Source organism: Alosa alosa, chromosome 16 (assembly GCF_017589495.1).
Source record: "Alosa alosa isolate M-15738 ecotype Scorff River chromosome 16, AALO_Geno_1.1, whole genome shotgun sequence".
In the NCBI taxonomy this organism is placed as follows: domain Eukaryota; kingdom Metazoa; phylum Chordata; class Actinopteri; order Clupeiformes; family Clupeidae; genus Alosa; species Alosa alosa.
Window position 1 is genome coordinate 28,403,627 of NC_063204.1, and position 21,995 is coordinate 28,425,621.

Sequence of the window (21,995 nt, forward strand, 5' to 3'; positions counted from 1 at the left end):
TCTCTCTCTCTCTCTCTCTCTCTCTCTCTCTCTCTCTCTCTCTCTCTCTTTATGGCCAAATGCACAAACACACCAGGTTGGATCAGGTGGACGTGCATGTGCCTTGTTCTGAACTTTCAAAACTTTACTTTGCTATCTGGTTTTTCACTTTTCTGAGTTAGCCCACAGTTTCAGATGGGTTTAAAGTTTAAGTTTAAAAAAAAAGAAAAAAAAATGCAGAATGCCATGCTTCAGATGACACAAACAATAGCTCATCTTCTGTGGAAATAGAATAGCACATAACATCTAACAATAATCAAAGAATAGTGTCTAATACCACTTCGCAAAAATGCATTTAAAATCACTGTCATTATTATTTATATGGTCATTAATTTCTTATAGACGTTCTATCATGGGTAGATGTGGAGGTAGTAAAACTTGTGAGAAAAACTGAAACAGCGAAGAACAATAGCTGATCAATACTTGTTTGAGTGGTAATATAGAATGTATTGATAATGCAAGACAGAAGTTGAGAGCATGGCGTGAACAAGTGGGTGTACATAATTAATTGATGCGCTTGAATAATTGAACTTTTCTGCCTACTGCCCTCCATTGAATGAGAAGGAGAAATACATTGGTTCTGACATCTCTTTGATTACTGCGCTAACCATGGAATGAGAGCTGGACAGGCATTTGAACATTTGATCAGCTATGGCGGCTTGCCTCGGCTTGTAGAAGCACAGGAGTGGGAGTCGGAGAAAAGGGGGGTAGCGGAGGGAAGGAGGAGGAGGAGGAGGAGGAAGAAGAGAGAGAAAAAAGAAAAGAGGGCGTCTCATGACCAGTAAACAGCACTCTTTTAAATTTCTTCTACCTTCTGACACATTGACACCTCTCTCACACCCTGGCATGAATTATAAATATGGCGGGCGCACTGAAAAAGCAGAGAGTCCAATTCTCACTTGAAATGTTGGGGCAAGTTGTCTCGCAAGCTTTGACAGGGCCAGCATCTGTATCTCTGGCGAGTGCACCGCCAAAAGATGTCGAGTGGTTGCTATGAGAGTGTGTGCGTGGAGAGTAAGGAGCATCAGAAGGAAAAAGAGGAGGAGGGGTGAGAGCGAAAGAGTAAAAAAGGAGAAATGAAATGGAAAAGAGGGATTTCTGTCAAAGAATTATCGAAACCAGAGGGAAGATCAAAGGCGATCGGAGAGTTCTCCTCCAGCGGCAGCCGGCAAAGTCCAGAGAAAAAGTGCGAGAACAACAAAAGAATATGAAGAAAAGGGAAAACAAACAGAGCAGAGAGAGCTGAGGAGATAAATAGATAGAAAGAGAAAGGGAAAGAGAAAGAGAGAGAGAGAGGGCTAGAGATGAAACCCCATGTGGCCCTATTATATGGCTAGCTCCGCAGGTAAGTGCACGCCTTAACCGCGGTGCTTTATAAATTCTGTCATCTTGTTAGGGCTGTCAGGATCGCTGACCTTCGCCTCCCCTCTAAATGTGCAAGCAGCTTCATCAGGCTCGTTCTGCTAGCCCACTGCAGACTCAGTGGGCTAATCTGAGCTATCGGCCACGGATAATTATCTCCTCTCCTCCCCTCTTCCTCTCTGTGCTCCTCTTCTCCTCTCTTCCCATAAACTAAACCCTGCCATTTTTTTCTCAAACGTCTTCTCTCCTTGTTCTACACAGTATATCAGCCGTGACTGTTCCCCTTGTCTCCTCTGCCTCCATCGCTTTTCACAATGATGGACTGAAGGTGTGAAATCAGAGGAGGAGAGGAGAAAGAAGTCATGTGGGGTACGCATTCTATGGTTCAAAATATGGTACATTTTCTATCATTTCTAACTGGAACAAGCCACTTCCAGTTAATTATGCTAAGCTAGGCTAATGGTGTTAAACTGGGTTATTGCACACACAGAGAAAAGAATGGTATGTAACGTCTAATCTGGAGTAGGCTACATGGCAAATAAGCTTTTTTCCCAAAAAGTCAATGTGTTCCTTTAAGATACCAAAACCGTATATTTACCATGGGCAAAAACCGTAATGCATACCGAATCGTGTGCATACTATACTGTTGCATCCTTATAGATGTCCAGGCAAGACGGACAGGAATCAGTGTTTGTGGGACATGAAACTGTAACACAATACCAGTAAAAGATGTCCTGCATGGGGCTGATCATGCTACACGTACCATACCCTCCTAATGTGACATGGCTAATCATGCTACACGTACCATACCCTCCTTATGTGACATGGATCTGCATCAAACTAGTTCAGACTTTAATGATGTGCTAATAATAATGCTCAAGTGAAAGTTTGTGGGAAATACAGGTAAACAACAGTCTCAACCTTCTCTGTCTGTGAGTGGCTTTATAACAAGTGACACATTCAGCTGAACCGCAGGGTCAGCCTGCCACCAACCCTGCCCTGTCTCTTGCACCTCCACACTTACTTTGGCACAAAAGCAAACTACGGCGCTCTGTTTTGAAACCGCGGCTGTCACCCTGGCGGAGAGCGCGTGCCACTCATTCCCCCCCGTGCCCACAGTGTCTCCACTCACCTGCCTCCTCTCTCGTCCACACAACGTGGCTTTATTAGCCGCTCCATGGCCGAGACGCTGGGATGGACATGCAGGAGAGGAGAAGAGAGGAGAGGGGAGCTGGTTTTGTTTTGGCACAGGTCACGGCACCGAGCTGTTTAACAGAGGCTTGTCTGCCTGACCTCTGAGACCTGACAGATGCATGTATCTTCGTGTGTGTTTGTGTATTTGTATGTTCATGTGTGTGTGTGTGTGTGTGTGTGTGTGTGTGTGTGGTGGTTGCTGCTTCTCCTTCAACATCACAGAAAGCATCTATTGTGTGTGTGTGTGAGAGTGTATGTGTGTGAGAGAGAGAGAGAAAGAGCAAGAGGAGAATGGAAAGTGGTGGTGGCGCATGAAGTGTGAAGTGAGACTGATTGCCAGAGGTCGTGAGGCGAGGTCAACACCGTCTCGTTCGTCAGACGCGGGCTATTTTTGTTCCCTGTGGTGTTGAGGACTGTCTTTGGTGTGTGCGTGTGTGTGCGTGTGTGTGTGTGTATGTGTGTGTGTGTGTGTTTGTGGGAGGGGAAGGACAGGGGTTGCAGGAAGAGGGCAGCCACCTCTCTCATTACCCAACAAACCCTCTGGTCACCGACGCCCCCCTATTAATGCTGTTTTCCTCCAGGCTTGTTTTCTGACTCTGTGGTAAGTCTGTATACAAGTATGTGTGTGTATGTGTGTGCTTGTGTGTGTGTATGTGTGTGCGTGTGTGTGTCTGTGTGTGTGTGTTAGGGTTAGAACAATCAATCTCTGTTTTGGGGAGGGGTGTCTGCCATCATTAAAATATCGAGGAAGACGTACAGTATTTAAAAACCCAAAAATTGACAATATTTTTTTTGATGTTTCTGCAAATTTGTATCCCTCTCTGATAAACTGGCTGCCTGATCAATACTGCATATAGCCAATGAAAGACATTGCTCCTGAGGATCATCGCTAATGAAGATCACAAATGGAAATCTGCCCCATGATCTTCTAGTACTAGAAGCATTTCAAATTCAAATGCTATTATACAGTGTGGTTAATGTGTATTGAGAATACTGTGTATAGAGGCATTGGCTAACAAGTCACCTACTGTATATGGGTGAAACCTACATAGGTGAGAGTGAGAACAGGAAGAGAGAGGGGGGAGAGAGAGAGAGAGAGAGAGAGAGAGAGAGAAAGACATAGAAAGAGAAAGACAGAGAGAGAGAAAGATGCACCTTCAATTACAGTCCAATCAGTGGGCCTGGGAGGTGTGCTGTAGTTAATGAATCAGTATTGCTGAGAGAGAGAGAGAGAGAGAGAGAGAGAGAGAGAGAGAGAGAGAGAGCGCGCCTGCGGAGTGCCGGGCCGCCAGCCTCCAGCTCCCCTACAGACTGGCACAGTTTACAGAGCATGAGTCTCCAACCAGCACAGGAGCAAACACAATGTAAAGAGGGTGACATTCTTTCAAGTCTTTTCTCCAACTGTCCATGAGAATGAAAGGTTCACATAGTCCCACTCACATACTACATTTAATAACTCCCAATTTGAATCTGTTTTGAGTGGAATCACCTTGGCAGAGAGAGTTGGAGTACCTGAGTCTGTGATTTATTTTCTCAGACCTTTACACTGCGCCTCACACATAAAGAGAGTAAAAATATGAAAAGAAGTAGGACTAACTGAACATGTGTTCTACCTTCAGTCACTGGAGACAATATCGACATTCTGAAGAGCCGCACAGAGAGACAGAGAGAGAGAGAGAAAGAGAGAGTCAGAGAGAGAAGAGTGCATCTGGGAGGAGAGAGGGTAACTGGATAGGAAGTGGGGCTAAAGCTCCAGCTTTGGGAGACAGAGTCACCATCAAAATGCTTAACAGCATTCAAAGTAACTTAAACAAAATTATTATATTTTATTTATGTCTTGGGGAGATGGATAAAATAAATTGATTGTCTTGATGGGAATATATTGGGTGGAGAGGGATGTTTGATTTAAACAGTAAGGAAAAAGGTGTATTCTTACAACCACAGATTGAGTGCTATGATTTTTTTTTTAACGCAATCATGTAATGCAAATTATGTATGAAAATGCAGTCTAATATTATTGTGTGTATGCAACACAGAAAACTTTAAACCTATGCCTGAGGTATGGTGTGAAATAATTGCAAGCTTTCGATATTTAGGGAATCAATATTTTAAATGTAAAATGAATGGGACTAGCAATTGAAACAAAAAGCCACCATTTTCTACATATAACTGAAATGGTACTTGTTGCCCAGTGTAGCATGTTTTGTATATATTTGTTTTCTTCTGTCCATGACATGATGCTGTGGTGTCCTTGCTGATTCTAGCACCTTCCACGCTCTGTGTGGCATAGTTGTAGTCTCCCTCAAAGCGGTCATGTGACACCAGCTCCCGTGTTTGCCAAAGCGCTCACACAAAATGGCACCCGTCACCCAACCAGCGGGACCGAGTGGAGGGCTAACACCATCACGGCTTGGATCGCTGCCCTTACCGGACACCCTGCTGGTCTCTCCCTCCCTCCCTCTCCCTCCTTCGCTTTCTTTCCCTCAATGTCTGACCGCGCTTCAACTGGCCAGCCCAGCGCCCAGCTACAGGCCGTGCTTCCAGAATGCACCAGGCTCTGGGACGCATCTGGCCCAGATCGCGGCTCGCTTAACGCCGGGGCGAGGCCAGATCCGTCCAGCCTCCCCGCTGCAATTGGGGAGGTCATTACCCAGCGCTCACGGACCCCATCATGTGTCGCCGGGGCCGGCGGTAAAGAGCCTCATGCAAAATGTATGCTCGTGCCGGCTCTTTCAGTGGGCGGAAAAATCAATACCACCAGACCCTGATGCGCTGGGGGGACTGAGTGCTGCTTGACTGACAGTAAAAGCATCAGGAGATGGAGCCGCTGCTTTCACTATGGGGAGGGGGCTGAGGGAGGCTTGGAGTTGGAAGGGCTAGGGTGGGGTGGGGTGGGGTGGGGTTGGTGGCGGTGGGGAGGGGGGGTGTTGTAGAGCTCCACCACAGGCACTTCACTCTCCACCCCTCCCTCTCCCCTTAGCCCCCTCGCTGACTGATCATATTTTGATAGCTTCTGTGCTCGTCAGTGGGTTTAAGGCAATTACGGCATTAAGAAACAAAATGGGGCCCGGGAAGGCCAAATGAGGAGAGCAGCCTGTGTTTTTCCTTTTTTTCATGTTTCTTATTTTAAGTCATGTATGAGAATTGAAAGAAAAGCATCTTTTGTGTTGTTTTTGGCTGAGGCTTATTTTGTGTTTTCTTTTTCTTCTTCTTATATGCCTACCAGCAACATTACAGGGTTATTAGGCAAAGCTGTGCTCCCGCTCTCCTGCAGAAATGAAATGATTTTCAGATAATGAAAAGACATTGTGGAGATGAGTAGGACATCATAGGGCCTTTGTAGTGTGTTCTGTCTCCCGGCAGCTTCATGCACGCATGGGCTTTTCACAAGGCAACAAGGATCTGTGTATATTTGAGCATGTGTGTGTGTGTGTGTGTGTCTATGTCAGCATGTGCCTCCCTATATGATCGTGTGTGTATATATATGTGTGTGTGTGTGTGTGTGTGTGTGTGTGCTCACAGTGGCGTGCAGGGTCAGAGCACACATAGAAAAACAGAAAGGGAGCAGGGGAGCGTGAGAAAAGAGAAAGAGAAAGAGAAGGAGATAGAGACAAGAAACAGAGGGAAAAGAATTCAGCGGGATGAAATAAGCACAAACAATGGGATTTATGCGCGCAGTCCGCCTCCCTCCCATCTCCACCTCGTTAATTATTCCCTTTGCTCGTTGTGGCGCTCGGCACGCGTGTAAGCAGTTTCGCGCCGGAGCTTCATGCCCGAGAGCGCAACAGCGTCAGCCCTGTCGACGTCGAAAAGTTCTAAGTGACATTCGGCAAGCCTGTGATTTCTAATGCTCTTTAATACGGCACTGTGCGGCACCGAAGAAGGGGGGGCGATGGCTTAGGAATCAGACACAGACCCACTGCTGTGAGCAAATAAATAAATAAATCAATAAATAATCAACTGTCAGAGACATCACACACACATACACAAATTATCCAGCGTAAAGAATCATTCGCTGACAGCAATTATTTAAGATGTGCATTAGAACAACAAAGTGAGTTTTGATCTACGAGATGCACCAACATGCAATACATACCGCGTACGTACATACATACATACTGTACATACATTTTTATATATATATATATATATATAAGTGTGAGGTGTTTAATGTGATCTCAGCTTTTTACCAAGTGAGCTGCTTTTTGCCGCTTTAGTGGTTTCCCCTTGCGCTGCGTGGCAGATGAGCTATTTGAGGGCGGCTAGAAAGCCGCTCCTCGTGACTCCAAGACGCTGATGTATGATGAATGAAGAGGGCGGCTACTTATACGCTTATCGTGTTCACTGACTAGCAACAGGTTCAGCAGAGGGCACCGGCAGTAAATGAAATCCCCGCACAGGACAATACATCATGGGGAGAAATGTATGCAGCGCAGCCCAAACTCACAAGGCAGATGGGAACCAGGCGACTGAGAGTGGGGAGGGGGGTGTCAGCTAGGAGGGTGGAACTGTGGGTAAAAGAGAGGGAAAGAATAAGGGGAGGAAAGAGAGAGAGGAGAGGAGAGAAGGATAGAAGGAGAGAAAATATGGGGGGGCAGAGAGAGGGAGAGAAGGAGAGGGAGAAACAAAAAGAGTCAGAGGAGGAGTGGAGTGAGGGAGAGTGAGAGAAAAAAGGGATGAGGAAAAAGAGGAGTGTGAGGATGCGAGAGAAGGAGAGAGGCAGGTGGACATGTTGAATCAGACCTATTTTCATATCAGCTGATATGTGTCTTTTTTTTCTTGGCTGCTGTTAACCATTTCGCTCTCAGGGCGTGAAGTGAATGTGCCACAGTTAATCTGCGCCAGGGAAAATAAATCATACGGTCAGGCCCATTTCCCAGGCAATAGGGTTCCATGCCAAGCTCCAAATGCTCAGCACTATATTGAATTTCAGGGCCTGTAGACACAGTGCATCTTTGTCAACTCAGAATGTTGGCTGTTGTCTACAATCAAACCGTGGTGAGGTTTCAGATGGTTGAATTGAATGTTGCTATGTATGCTGCTCAAAAGTGAATTACAAACACACACATAAATCCTGCTCTGTTATGTCCGTGAGCACATAGAGAACGTATGGCATATGAAAAAAGAGTTTCATTGGTATAGTGAGCACTGAATACAGACAAAAGTTCAATCTGAATAAAAGGAGTAATGGATATGCTCAATATTAACATTCTTTAGCAATAAAATATACAGACACTGATTTCATTTGCTCTTTTTCACTAAGTGGAAGTGGGTTAGACCACTTAGCCTATAGCATCCTTTTAGCTATAGGATAGCTATAGATTAACTGGTCTAACCCACTTTCAGTGAATTACTCTAAGCTAGGCTAACGGTGTCAGACTGGGTTATTACGCACACAGAGACCGGAAGGGTATGTTTCCTCTTATCTAACTCTGGGGCAGATAAAGGTACTGTAGGTAAACAAGTTCATTTCCCAAAAATTGGCCTGCTCCTTTAAAAGGCCATATAGAGAAGGGATACAAGAACACGAAACAGGAAGAAAGAGAGACTGAGATGGAAACATGAGTGGATCTGGAAAATAAGATATAGAGATAGAGGAAGAGATGGGAATCTGAGCACCACTCAATTGAGAGAACATGTTTTTTTAATCTTCTGTTTTCTTTCTTTTGCTTCTTTCTCCCCCTCTTTCTCTCTCTCTCTCTATCCCCTCTTTCTCTCTCTCATTCTGTGTATAGTGCTTATCCCTGCTGTGGTGACTGAGACAGTAATGGATTTCTCAGATCCTCTCACGCCTGCGGTCTTTACACCGGCTATACGATCCATTCCTGATGCCTTTACTGGAGGGTTTCCACAAGGGCCCCCCAGGGACCACTAGGCTCCTCCAGACCTCTTTGGGGTCCTTTTTGGCCCCTCCTGACACCCATCCAGTCAGTGGCAAATCCGAGCCTGCCGGCCCCCTTTGAAAGTGTGGCTATTAATTAACGTAATTAGTCCTCTGGCTGTCAATTAGAAACCGCAGATAGCTTTTAGCCACCACCTGTCGCCCCTGCTACCCCCGAGACGAGAGCTTTGGTTTCCTCACCATCTGCTTATGGAAGGGGGGAAAACCACTATTCGTGGCAGGCTTCTGTTTCCAAACCATGAACCTGCAAAACGATCTGACCATGTGACATCTGAATGCCACAGGGTCACATCGGTGACCTGCACCACCTGTTGTGGACACAGCAGTCATGTGGGTGTAGATGGACTTTCACAATTTTCATAAGTGCTTAATAGGTTGGTGTTTGGTAAAAACGATCAGTTTTTACCCTACTTTTATATTGACATGGGAATAATTCATTCAACTGATAGGGGATTCCTTATTGATTGTGTTTCAACTGCTAGTGATCACATAATTGGCTTGTGTGTGTGTATGCTTATGGTTCTGAATAGGAATAACAGTACATGTGACAGATGAGGGATGCTGATTTGTATTGATAAGCTGATTCTTTGGACATTCATGAGGTGCTAAGTTCATAAACAGTCTGCTGGATTTGTGGGGGTTTGTATTGATCCGCTGGAAAAGACTGTAATGATAGGGCGTGAGGGGGCTACATTGATTTTGTTAGCATGATCAATACACTTGTTTTCACTGAGCGAGTCAAGTCTGTCTTATTGACAAAATTGTTTATTTGCAATTGAGAGTACACAGAAAGTGATGTCCGCTGACTACCCTCCTCGCCTTATGATTTCCCCTGAAATTATGGACCTGGACAGTCGAGACACGCGCAGCTGAATACAATGCTCACTTTTCAGGCCATTTGCTGTGAATGTATCCCTTGTGGAAAACACGATTTGACAGGATTACCCCCTCGATTGGACTAAAAGTGGACACCAGTCATTCAAAGACGCCGCAAATGCTTTTGTCTACGCCCTAACCTGCTACTTTTAAAAAGCTCTCGTCTGTCAAATAGTTCGCTGCAAAACGCCAGAACTTCATGCCTCCCCCCATGTGTCAGTAATGTCTCTTTCTCTCCTTCTATCACTATCTCTGTCCTCTCTCTCCCTCCCTCTCTCTCTCTCCCTTATACAGTGCACAGACTAAAGGGGTGAGTTCCCTCTGTCGGCTCCTGAGGGATAGAGGAGCAATAAGCAATAATCACATTATATGGGGCTGCAGGAGTGAACACAGCCCTACGTCGTGGCCAGCGTGCGATAACACCACTTTCACTGCGGTTCACTCCCATGAAATTACCATTTGCATTACAACTCATGCAGAACTCAGATAAATGTTTTAGTGGAAAAGAGAGATAGAGAGAGAGAAAGAAAGAAAAGGGAAAAAGGACACCCAATTCTTCCTGACAGGAATGCCAGTTCCATGAGATTGCCATCATTCTCTCTCTCTCTCTCTCTCTCTCTCTCTCTCTCTCTCTCTCTCTGTGCTCGCATGCCAAATATTTTTCATTTACAACATTTCGTCAGTTCATTTTCCTTTCACTGACCATGTAAGTCACTAATCAATTCCCATTTCCAATGCCTGACATCAGATCGCTGCTGAGGCTGTAGGATTCCTGCCTTGCTGGGTTCTACCAGCCCTTTAAGATGTACAAAAGGGAATCTTTTGGAAACCTTCAAGTGAAAGAAAGTTAAGGGAATTAAGGGTTCTCTTGCGTCTCACAAAGCTGATGTCTCTTGTTAACAACGTTATCTTAATTTGCTGCTTTGTCAAAGTAATGAATTATTCTGGTAACTGTATGACAACGCGTGAAGCTCAGGCACAATCTCATTAAAGAGAACCTTTCACTCATGGGTGTCATCGAGTCAATTACTGGTAAGTAATTACCTTGTTCAATACATACAACTAAATATGTGAGGTTAATTATGTTGTGATGTGATAAATCCCAAATAGACTCTGCTGTGGTTATTATGGGGGAGCTTTTACTATTGCTACTGTCTTCAAAAACTGATAACTACTGTTCAAGAAGAAAAACTGGAGAAAATATCAGCAGTGATAAGAATAACATTGTTATTCACATTTAACTGTAGTGATGTTAGTAAGAGGGGGCTGGTTCTAGCCAAGAACAGAATGGCTGGTGTGTGCATATCGGCAATCCCGGCTCCTACATTTTTTCATTACATATTTGACTGAGCAGGGGGACAGGGGGAGGCTCGCGCGGCAGTAATGCGCTGTTATACTCCAGGAGTTCCTCCCGATGAGAGGGGCTGCAAGTTTTAGGGGGTGAGCGTGTTCCAAGCGATTTGTTTAATTTAATGCCAGTTTGAAAGGCTTAAGTCATTTCAGGCCTCCCTGCACTGGCTAACCCCCCACACACACACACATCATTACACACATACACACGCACGCACCCACACACACACACACACACACACACACACACACACACACACACACACACACACACATACACCAGACCAGCACATGAAAACAGCAGGTTCGTCCCTCTATGAAAAAAAGTGGGAAAAAAGTTTATAGGAGCTTCTCAATTATTTGGGTCCGCAGACACAATTACCATAAAATATGTACAAAACTAGGAGCCTGGGACAAGGAAGGTAAAGAATGGGAGGAGAAAAATCCAATCAAAACCACAGAGGCGTTTTCTTCTGGGCTTGGCTTTGCTGTTTGTCCTGATTCCCTGTTGCCTCCTTCTGGGCTTTTTTTGTTTTTTTTTCGACACAGGAAGGGCAAGACTTCACAGCCAACTCGATCGAAGCAGACAAAGCCATATCCGATTATCATTATTACTGTCTTTTCCCATCCTCACTTTTCCCTTTTTTCCGCCTTTTTTCTCTGCTTCTCCCACTCTCCCTCCCTTGCGTGTTCCTTCTCTCTCTGTCAGTCTCTCTCTCACTCTCTCTTTCTCTCTCTCTCTCTCCCCATTCCTAGTGCCACATCTTAGGCAGTTTCACTGGGGTGACAACGCCACCAGTCACGAAGGACACAACAGCATGTGGCAGGGCAAACGTTTGGCAAGCTTGCGACAAGACGAAAAATGCCACAAATATGCCAAAACAATAACAACACAATTTTATAAGACCTTTGAAGGGCACGGCTTTGTGCTTTGTAGCTTTAAAGTGATATATCCAATGCTGTGGATGTGAGGACTGCACAGTTCTGCAGGTTTCGATGATGCAAAAAACACTGTAATATTATTCTATGACTATTAATATCAAAGAATAACAATTAAGATTAATATCAGAGTATTTCCTCTTAGTTCTACATATTAATGTAAAAAAAAAAACATGTTTTATTTTTTGAACGATACAGAATTATAATGTCTATATTTACAAAAATATGTAGTATTTATGTACACTAGAGCACACACACGCACACACACACACACACACACACACACACACACACACACACACACACACACACACACACACAACCCGGTATTCATGCATCATACACACATACACACACGCTGTCTGTGTACATTATGATTGGTGTTTCTTTTTCTTCCCCGACCCTCCACCCCCTGCTCTTCCCCACTGTTGCAGGCAGTCAGCCAGCTGCTCACTAGCACGCTGCTTATTTAAGGCAGACAATAAAAAAACGAGAGGGAGAGAGGGGGGCGGGGGTTCGAAAAAGAAGAGAGAAAAAAACAGAAAGACGCTGTACAATATCAATGGAATATGAAATATGAGAGGCCTCATTTCTGCGGGGATTGCCTGGTGAATGCGCCTCGCTCTCCCCAACAACCCCCCTTTCACACACACACACACACCCTCTTCATCTCTGAAGGCACCTCTCACTCTCAATTATTTGGCTGCTGTCACAACAAATCAATCAAATTACCGCCGCAGGAGCCGAGTGCAGGTGCGCGCTACAACGCTGCCACCGCACACATTAGCTTTGAAATGTATGAGGTCTACAATTTTATCACTCTTATTTATTTAATGCGCCTTTTCTCTAAATCTCTCTCCCTTTCTCTCTCTCTCTCTCTCTCATGGTATCTTCATATCTCACTCTCTCCCTCTTTCTCTCCCTCTCTTTCTCTCCCTCCCTTTCTCTCCCTCTCTTTCTCTCCCTCTCCCTCTCTTTCTCTCCCTCTCTTTCTCTCCAGGCAAGTAGTGCTACAAGTGCAGAAAAGAGAAAGAAGAACGTAAATCATTAAAAGACACAATATGTGCTGTGGGGAACACTTCAGATTAAACAGGGGTAAAGGGAGAAGCAAGGAAGGGGTCTGTGTGTGTGTGTGTGTGTGTGTGTGTGTGTGTGTGTGTGTGTGTGTGTGTGTGTGTGTCAGAATTGTATGTGTGTTAATATAATTCAATACAGAATAGTCTGTACCTAGATGGATCAGCCAGTTCCATTCTGATGCTATATTGTGTGAATGCATAATCTTATGAAACTCTTCTCATCAGACAGCTGACAGCTAAAATTATGTATGAACACATGCTTGTTCTGTCAAGTTCAATTATGCAATTCTATCAAGCCCAAAAGTTGACAACAAACAGTATCAGCTAATTCAGCACCCTGGACAGCACCCCGACTCTTGGCTGAATGCAGCCTACAAGGAAGACATCCAGGTGTGCAAGACGGGACTCTGTTACAGCGAGTGTTACTTAATAATGAATAATGGATTTGGATGTAATGAGATTCCACTGCGGACCAGTGAAACCTTTTGAGTCAGTAATCCATTTCAGAAGACATCTTCTTATTTTTTGCAGAAACTTTCAACAAATAAACGAGCAAAAAATCCACAACGTACTATCGAAATGTGAGCATCACAGATCTATAAAGGACAGTCACACATCTGTCAGAGATCTACAGTATGAGATGTTCCATCAATGGGCAGATTAATAGATAGCAAATTCCATTCCCCTCAGAAGGGTTTTAAAATCACAGTTAAGCTGTTTCGAAAGAGACTCTGGCTTTTACCTCTTCTTTGTGCATCGCTGTGTATATGTGTGTGTGTGTTTAAGTGTGTGTGTGTGTGTTGTGTGTATGTGCGTCTCAAGGGGTAAAACAGATTGGAGCTCTGCCACTATTCATTCACTTGGCCTGACTTTCAACCCCACAGTCTCACCTTGCTCTAGCCGCTCACTCTCACTCTTTCTCTGACACTCTCTTACCCTCTGAGTTTCTTCCTGTTTCTTTCTTTCTCTGTTTTTTTGTTCTCTGTCTCTCTTTATCCCTCTCTTAAATGAGTCTTGTCAGTGTGTGTGTGTGTGTGTGTGTGTGTGTGTGTGTGTGCACTGGACCTATGAACCTACTGTACAGTATGTGTGATTTCCTTCACATGAGTGTAGGCACGTGAGTATTTACTGTATGCTTAACTCCCTGTGGTTGTTTGTGCTTGTGTTTCAATGCTTGTGTGTGTCTGTGTGTATGTGTGTGTGTGTGTGTGTGTTTATGTGTGACAGATTCCTTTAATGTGCCTAAGCATGTGTATGGTTGTCTATGTATTAGTATGTGTAGGCTCTGTGTGTGTGTGTGTTTGAGCGTGCGCACGTGTGTGTGAGAGAGAAAGAGAGAGAGAGAGAGAGAGAGAAAAAAGACAGAGAGAGAGAGAGAGAAAAGACAGAGAGAGAGAGAGAGAGAAAGACAGATAGAGAGAGAGAGCATTTCTCTTTGTATGTAGGTTCAAGACACCCTCATGAGGGTGAGGTGATATCTCTGGGGCGTCTGCCTAGGTGCAGTTCCCTCCTCTGTTCCCCTGTTCTCCCTGGCACATCCTGGACCTGGCGGAGTTACACACATCTCCCCTGAGCATGCCACACCTGACTTAGGCTGTGCTTTCACAGGTGGTGGTGGTGGTGGTGGTGGGGCGGAGGACATTACCATAGCGACAAGGGAGGTGATGTAGTGATTATGGCCGACATGTTGTCTCATTAGCGTACATGACTGCCACATCACTGGCAATTACCTCCTGCTACCGGAGTGCCGTTTCATGTTCGCCGAGGAGAAGCGGAGGAGGAACCGCGTTCCGCGCCCAAGCAAGCACCATCCCCTTCCCCCGCTACCCATCCCATCCCACCTCACACACACACACACACACACACACACACACACACACACACACACACACACACACACACACACACACACACACACACACACACACACACACACCGACATGCTTCGGTGGAGCTTTTGATGTAACGAATCAGGCAGGTGGGATAAAACACTCACACACAAACACACACACACACACACACACACACACACACACACACAAGTGCATGAACTCACAGGGAGCTCCAGCAGATGTTTGCTGGGGAGTTTGCGGAGGAAATGAGCAGTGCCTGGAGCTCTGGGAGGGGGGGAAACATGAGCACTCCGGGGGGACCACATGCCTCAGACACATTAGCCAGGGAAGACAAGAGAATCACTTATGGGTCCAGACACTGCTTCAGCATGAGGCCCTGCACATCAGCAAAGAGGCTGAATACGTGAGCGGCTGCTTCGCAGCAACACACACCAGAGCAACCCGCACTGACACAAACAAGTGGACTCATTAGTGCACATGTAATTTGTGTCAGCAGCAGAAAGAGTGACACAGCGGTTGGGCCAGTGCAAAAATAGGCACAAATCATGTCATCAATGATCAAAAACCAAAGAACAGGGTTATGTTCTGAAATCCAGTTGAATAAATTGGCTTTTTGGAAAGAGTTGTCGTTAGAATTAAGACCTCTCCATAAGCATTTGATCACAAAATATGTCAAAACAATGTGTAGGTGTGTTTGTGAACACATCACATAGGAATGAGCACTCTGCATCACGATGAGCAGTGCATAGTGTGGTACCCAATGCCTTCTTTATTTTCACTGGGAATGTTCCCTTTCTTCCTCCTCTTTCCTTCATCCTTTATGGGACGTTCCTCCACATTAATCATCCTGACAAAATAACAAGCTACAACCAGCACCCCGTGTTTACCAGCGTCCGCTGTGCGAACGCACCGCCCGGGTTTTATTTAGGCAATGAGACTCTCCGACTCGGGCTCCGCCGCGCAGTCTCTCCTATCACCGTGACGGCTATTCATCACGGCCGAGGAGACCTGCCTGTTACACACCATCACGCCTCCACCCACCCACCCACCCTTCTCCTCTCTGTTCCTCTGCTCCGAAGATTCATCTGTGCATTCGCTCCTCAAGAGAGGGGAGGAGAGGAGAGGAGAAGAGGGGAGCAGAGAAAAGAGGAGAGAGGGCAGGAAGGAGGAAGAGGAGAGGAGGAGGAGGAGAGAACTGGAGAACGAGTGGATATCAGAGGAGGAGACGATAGGAGGAGCAGATAAGACACGAAAAGATGATCACTGAGGGGATGTAAGGAAGGAGAGAGTGGGGAGAAAGGGAGGACAGGGATCTCTCCTCAACAGAGGGGAGAAGTGTGAAGGAGAAAAAGAGAGTGAGGGAAGAAAGGAGAGGAAGAAGGAAGAAAGGAGAAGAGAGAGAAGAAGAGAAAAGTATTTGAGAAACAAGGAGAAGGAAGAACAGAGAAAGGAGGATAGAGAAGAGGAAAGGAGGAAAGGAAACAGGGATTTCTCAAAGGAGTAGAGAGGAGAGGTTTTAGCAGGTCTAGTGAGATGTGATGCTGGATAATCATCAGAGACGCCGGGCTGCTTTCTGACTTCCTCCGTCTTATCTGGGGCGCCAGGGAGCTGATAGGGCTCCACAATGAGGACTAAACAGCTCAAGTTCATTTGTAACGTTAAGAGGAGAAGACAGCATTGCTTTAGGCCACATCTCCCGTTAATCTCCTGACGCTTACGCTCGGGAGCGCGGGGCGGCTCAGCTCGGCGCTGCGTTAAACGATCCGGCGGAGTAACCTGAAAAGCGCTCAGCCTCCGGGCGAGATTTAGCCGACACCTCGCACCTCCTGAGCCTGACTGAGGAATGCAGGCTGACTCGCTCGCCGATTTGCCCCCCCTCCTTGACTCAATCCTGCTGCCTGCCAACCCCCCCTGCCCCCCCCCTCTCTCTCCACTCCCTCTTCCTCTACTCATATGCAAAAACACTCTCATTAACTCAACATTAGCCGGGTCATTAGGTTTGAATGTGGGGGCATGGGTGCGATCTGATACTCACTCTCCCTGGAGGACTGGCGTTTGAGCAGAGGGATAATTAGCGTTCAGTGGCAGGAGATGGGTGCACATGTAACAACCCCCCCCCACACACACACACACACACACACACACACACACACACACACACACACACACACACACACACACACACACACACACACACACACACACCCCTGCTGATTCCAGACAATCCTGTGCTCAACCCTCTCCCGCTCCCCTCCGCCACACTAAACGTGGGATTAATCAAGCTGGGGGTGAGGTGAGGTGGGCAGAGGCTGGGTGGGCAGAGGCTGGGGGTGAGGTGGGCAGAGGCTGGGTGGGCAGAGGCTGGGGGTGAGGTGAGGTGGGCAGAGGCTGGGTGTCAGCAGCGTCTGGCGGCGGTGGCAGCGGAGACGCTGGCCCCTGGCACCCCTGGGCAGAGGCGTGGGTTCCGTCCTGCCTGACAGAAGTGCTGTGCCAGCAGGACTCAGTCAGCGGGCAGCTGATGGGGGCCGACAGGAGGGTGTGGGAGAGCGTGCTGTGGCCACACGGCCCCTGGACACAGTCAAGACATTTAACTTCACTTGCCACGCGTGTCACATTGGCTCTGTGTGGACAGAGAGAGGGGCTCTCCACACCAACACCATCTCCTGCTGAGCATGCCTATCAATAAGAACATTCCAGAAACAATAAGACAGTGTTTTGGTTGTTTGGGCTTTTTATTTTTGCCTTTGTTTCTACAGGGTAGGTGTCTTTCTTTCTTTGCTTACCTTGTTTGTTTCTTTCTTTCTTCCTTTCTTAATAAAATAGTTCCATGGCTTTCAAAAACATTGCCATTTATAGCCCTGGCAAATGTATTTCTTGGAATACCTTTAAATAGCTGAGAAGGACACATGTGCATCCAGGACACAAGTGCGTCCAGAACACACACATTTCATTCCGCTTGAGGTTGCTCAGGGCAGGAAATTACTTGTGCTGGTGGTCAAATGCCAAACATTTATTTTCAGTCCCCCTGGTGCAGACATTGCAGAAAACAACTCACAAACAAACAAGTCGAAGCATAATTAATATGATGTTAGAGACTTATCACTTAGATGTCTTCCCTTTTAGAAGCTTCTAGAAAGGAAAGAGACAGATCCCTGTGGGTGCATTATCGGGATCTGAGGACTGGTTGGGATCACTGAGAAGGTTTTTTCCCCTCTCCTCACCCCTCCACCACCGCTCTGTGTCCTAGTGGATAAGTGTTTATTAAAAGCCCATCCAGCCTGATGCGATGCCTGTTGTTATTTATGCATGTTTGTGTCCATTAAGCTTTCTATTACCACATCTCCTCCGCTGAGGCATCCCTCCCTCTGTCCATTTCCTCACGTCTGGGGGCCAGTGGGCCGCACTTCTTTTTCCCCCTCACTCTCTTTCTCTCTTTTTTTCCCTCTTTCTTTCCACTGGCCGGAGCATTATTTTAATCTGCACTCCTCCCCGAGAAAAAAGAGGGAAAAAAACACACTGCTTTACATGCACTCAAATTTATAACCTGACATTTTTTCAGACGGCATTAGCACGCCCCTGCTCATCCAAGATTTATGACTGACAGCTCCCCTCCCATCCGTCCCTCAATCTAATGGTATAAAAGAGACAATGTTTTAAACATTAAAATGAAAACCATTTACAAGTATGATCAAAAGAGAACACTTTGGCATTAAAGTTTAAAATGTGAGGAAAAGTACTGACTTGTGTGGATTGAGAGGAGAGGGGGGGCGAAAAAGAGATAGGATGGCACGGTACACTTTTGCGTAGCGAAAAAGGGGTCACAAAGTGCTTTTGAGCTACTCTGCAAAATGCTGACCTGTAATTAATATGGCTTTTCCCCCCCATGCCAGGTTTGCTCTTTGATGCTCCTAAAAGGCGCCTTTTGGTCGGACCAGTGCATTTCTTTTTCATATCTAGAGGTCTGGGCAGGGGCCTCCCGGCCGCACGCAGTGCAACAAAGGGGCGGATGCATTTAGCGGCGTGTACTTGCCGATTGTTCACTTTGTTCTACATCAGCTCCACTATCGCTATCGGTCAGTTGACACGAAAGGAACAATCGCGAGAGAGTTTGGGGGTTGGATGACGTTTTTTCCACTGGGAGAGGAACTGAGCCGGAATGGCTCAGTCTTTACTCCCTTCACTCATGGCTCTGGAGCCAACATGGCCGACCCCTGAGGGGTAAGGGCTCTTACCTTGCAGGTTCTGTAGGGGCAGGGTCATGAGTCCTCCGGCCGCCGCCGCTGCCACCAGCCCCTGGATGTTGGCGGTGGGCAGGGAGAGGACCAGGCCCTGCTGGCCGCCCAGGTGCCCGCCCGCGTTGAAGGGGATGAGGATGGGCTGGTTGAGGCCCGGCGCGCCCCCAGACATCACCCCGCTCACGGCAGACGCCAGCTGCTGCGCTACCAGGAGAGACTGCCCGGGCAAACACAGACATGGGACACGGAGTTTAGCAAAAGATCTGACCAGACACTGGGGACAGGGTGTGGCACAAGGCCAGTAACCCACTCTATAACACAATGATATTTACAGAGACATGTATAACATGGCAAAAGGTGATAGACCATGACCACATGCTTAAGTAATAACATATAGTATATGCAATTTTGGATGTTGTACACTTACTTACAAACAAGGAAATTCTGAAATAAAGGAATTAATGTGAATTAATTCAAATACAGTGTCAATATTGTAACAGACACTGCATATTTTAGTTCTGTACAAGGTGGAACATGTTCAGTGTGTGTAGGAGGTGTGAGATTCTATAAAATGTTGCAGTCCAGTAAAGCGTCTTTCCATTGAAATTTAACACCCCACCTACAGAGTCCAAGACCCACACACACTGACTCCTACACACAATTCCTACAGCACCACAGAAGCATACCAACACTAAATGGCACACCCCCACCAGTGTACACGCACGCATGCACGCACACACGCGCACGCACGCACGCAGACACACACAGACACACATACACACATACACGCCACAACACCACCTCCTTTCAAAAGTGTCAGCACTTTTCCCTCTCCCTCCTTGATGCATCACCAGACACACATCAGCATTCACTGGCGTCTGTAAGTAAGAGGCTGCCCTGCCTCCCTGCATTGTGCTGTGCTCAGGTGCCTGCTCACTGGGGGAGGGGAGGTGGGAGGTGGGGTTGGGGGATTGGGGGGTGTCGCTGGCCTGGAGATGCTCTCTACACAGTCTAGGGCTTCACATGACCCCCCAGCACTCAGGTGTACCACCATGACCGTGACACGCACGCTGAGAAGCCTTTTATTTCACGGAACACAGATCTGTGAATTCACTTCTTTGATTTCATAGTGGCTCAGCAATCAAATTTGGAATTGAAATGTGGCAGACCATCTGAAAATGACCATTGTGTACTAGAGATGTTTTGGCACAATATTTGGAAAAGACAAAATGTGCCCAATCTGCCACAATCAGCTGACTGCACTCCTCCCCTCTCATGCTTTTGTGCCCATACTGTATGTGAACGGAGATGCAGGCGCTCAGAGGTCTGTGAGTAGGAACAGAGGCCTCCCCTCATCTGGTTCTGACTGGACACGTAGGATCGTCGTTCATGCAGGAGCTTGCCTCTTCTCTCTCTCTCTCCCTCCCCCTCACTCTGTTTTTCACTTCCTCTCTCTCTCTCTCGCTCTATCTCTCTCTCCCTCTCTACCTCCCTGCTCTCTCTCTCTTCCTCCTGTCCTCCACTTCGCACCTAGACAGTGGGCCCCCGCTAACCGTGTCTGTCAGCTATCTGCTCTCGTTTCTGCGCCTCTGCTACATCCGCGGCGCCCGGCGCCCTCCCTACCCCCTTCGCCGCGCAGAGAGGGCTGTGTGTGTCGGGCCGCCGACCGGCGGAGCGAGGGACGGAGAGAGCACGCCACGCCACCCCTGGCACGGCACGCCACAGCATGGTCGCCGGGGTGACAGCCACGTCACCTAGATAAGCCGCGCAGAGCTGCGGGGGTGAGCAGGCCAGCAGGTTCTGACACAACGGCAGCGTGCGGGCAGCCGCCACAAGCAGGGTGGTGCAGCACTGGCCATCTCCCCGCTAACGCGTGGCCAGGGGAGGAGTGCGTCAGGGGGGAGGGCAGCGGAATGGACACATAGGGACCAGGGGCTGGGGAATGTCACTGCCTCTGAACAGCACTGGGAGATACTACAGCAAAGGATGTAGTACATCTGTGATGATCCATGCCACAATGAGAATAATTAGCCCAGATAATAGTTAAATAGTAACTGTCTCAATCTTCCCTGGTAATAATGGTGTAAATAGTGTTAAATAGTGCGGCACATCAACCTTCAGTGTACATTTTCTAAGGGAGGTTGTTTCACAGTTTAGAGCCTGACTGACTAGATTCAGCTTTCAACTTGTTTCAAGGCTTTTGAATTGATATGGTTCTGGGGCTGTCTGTTTGCATTGTTGGTTGTTTGTTCTGTTCAGTCTACAGTAGTTACAATCCTTATTACTTTTGACTCATTTCCATCAACATGATTTATACAAAAAAGAGAAGTTTGTATAGATCATTCTCCTCCTGTCGCTCTTGAAACATGTCATGCATTTAGATAAGGAACCCTGAATGTCAAACACCTTCAAAAAATATCAATTAAACACCCAGAGGACGACAACAAAGGAGTCCCTGACGGCTCCAAATGACACATGTTTAATCTTGCTGTTTTAAGTGTGTGTGATGTTGAGTTCCTCCGGAGCATAATCAAAGGCAGGGCTTTCAACAGCCCATTGACGGCTCAAAGAGAATGCCAGTCTGCAGTTTGACACTTAGGACGTTGGGAACATAGAAGAGAATAATATTAAAAGACAATCACACACACACACACACACATCAAATAGATGCTTCATTTGAGATTATGGGCACGTGTGTGTGTCTGTGCATTCTGTGCTCTATAGATTAGTGAGGGTCCACTGCAGGTTATTATTTTATTCGTCCTGGCCTGTTAAAATGACACTGGACTGGAATTTTTCAGTCAAACCCATCAAGGATTAGAGAGCAGGTAACTGCATGCATATTCTACAATGCATATTCTACTACATAAATTAAATAAAGTGAGCAACATTATGCAAAGTAGTTTGGAGATCATTGGACCATCTTTCCATTTTGTTTCAAAACAGCAACATATTTTACATAGCATATTTTACATATTTTATCAGTTGATATGTTCTATACACTGTCACGTGTATTGTAAAATTTAGGTTTCAGACCATTCCTGTAAATGATATCCAGATTCTGACTTTCTGAAGGGCAATTGATTCTAAGTTCCCAGTAAACACACCTAAATATCCCTGAACATTAAAGTTCTCTGCTCTACCTTCCAAAGTTCACCTCGACAAGCCA

At 46.5% G+C, this 21,995-nt stretch overlaps 1 protein-coding gene across 1 annotated transcript in view; it reads right to left on the reverse strand.

The window, feature by feature from the left end:
• pou6f2 (POU class 6 homeobox 2) overlaps positions 1-21,995 on the reverse strand; it is a 101,399-nt gene that overhangs the window by 38,838 nt on the left and 40,566 nt on the right. The window contains exon 7 of the mRNA XM_048265635.1: positions 18,824-19,043. Within this exon, the coding sequence (XP_048121592.1) occupies positions 18,824-19,043 (220 nt within the window). The remainder of the gene's footprint in view (positions 1-18,823; positions 19,044-21,995) is intronic.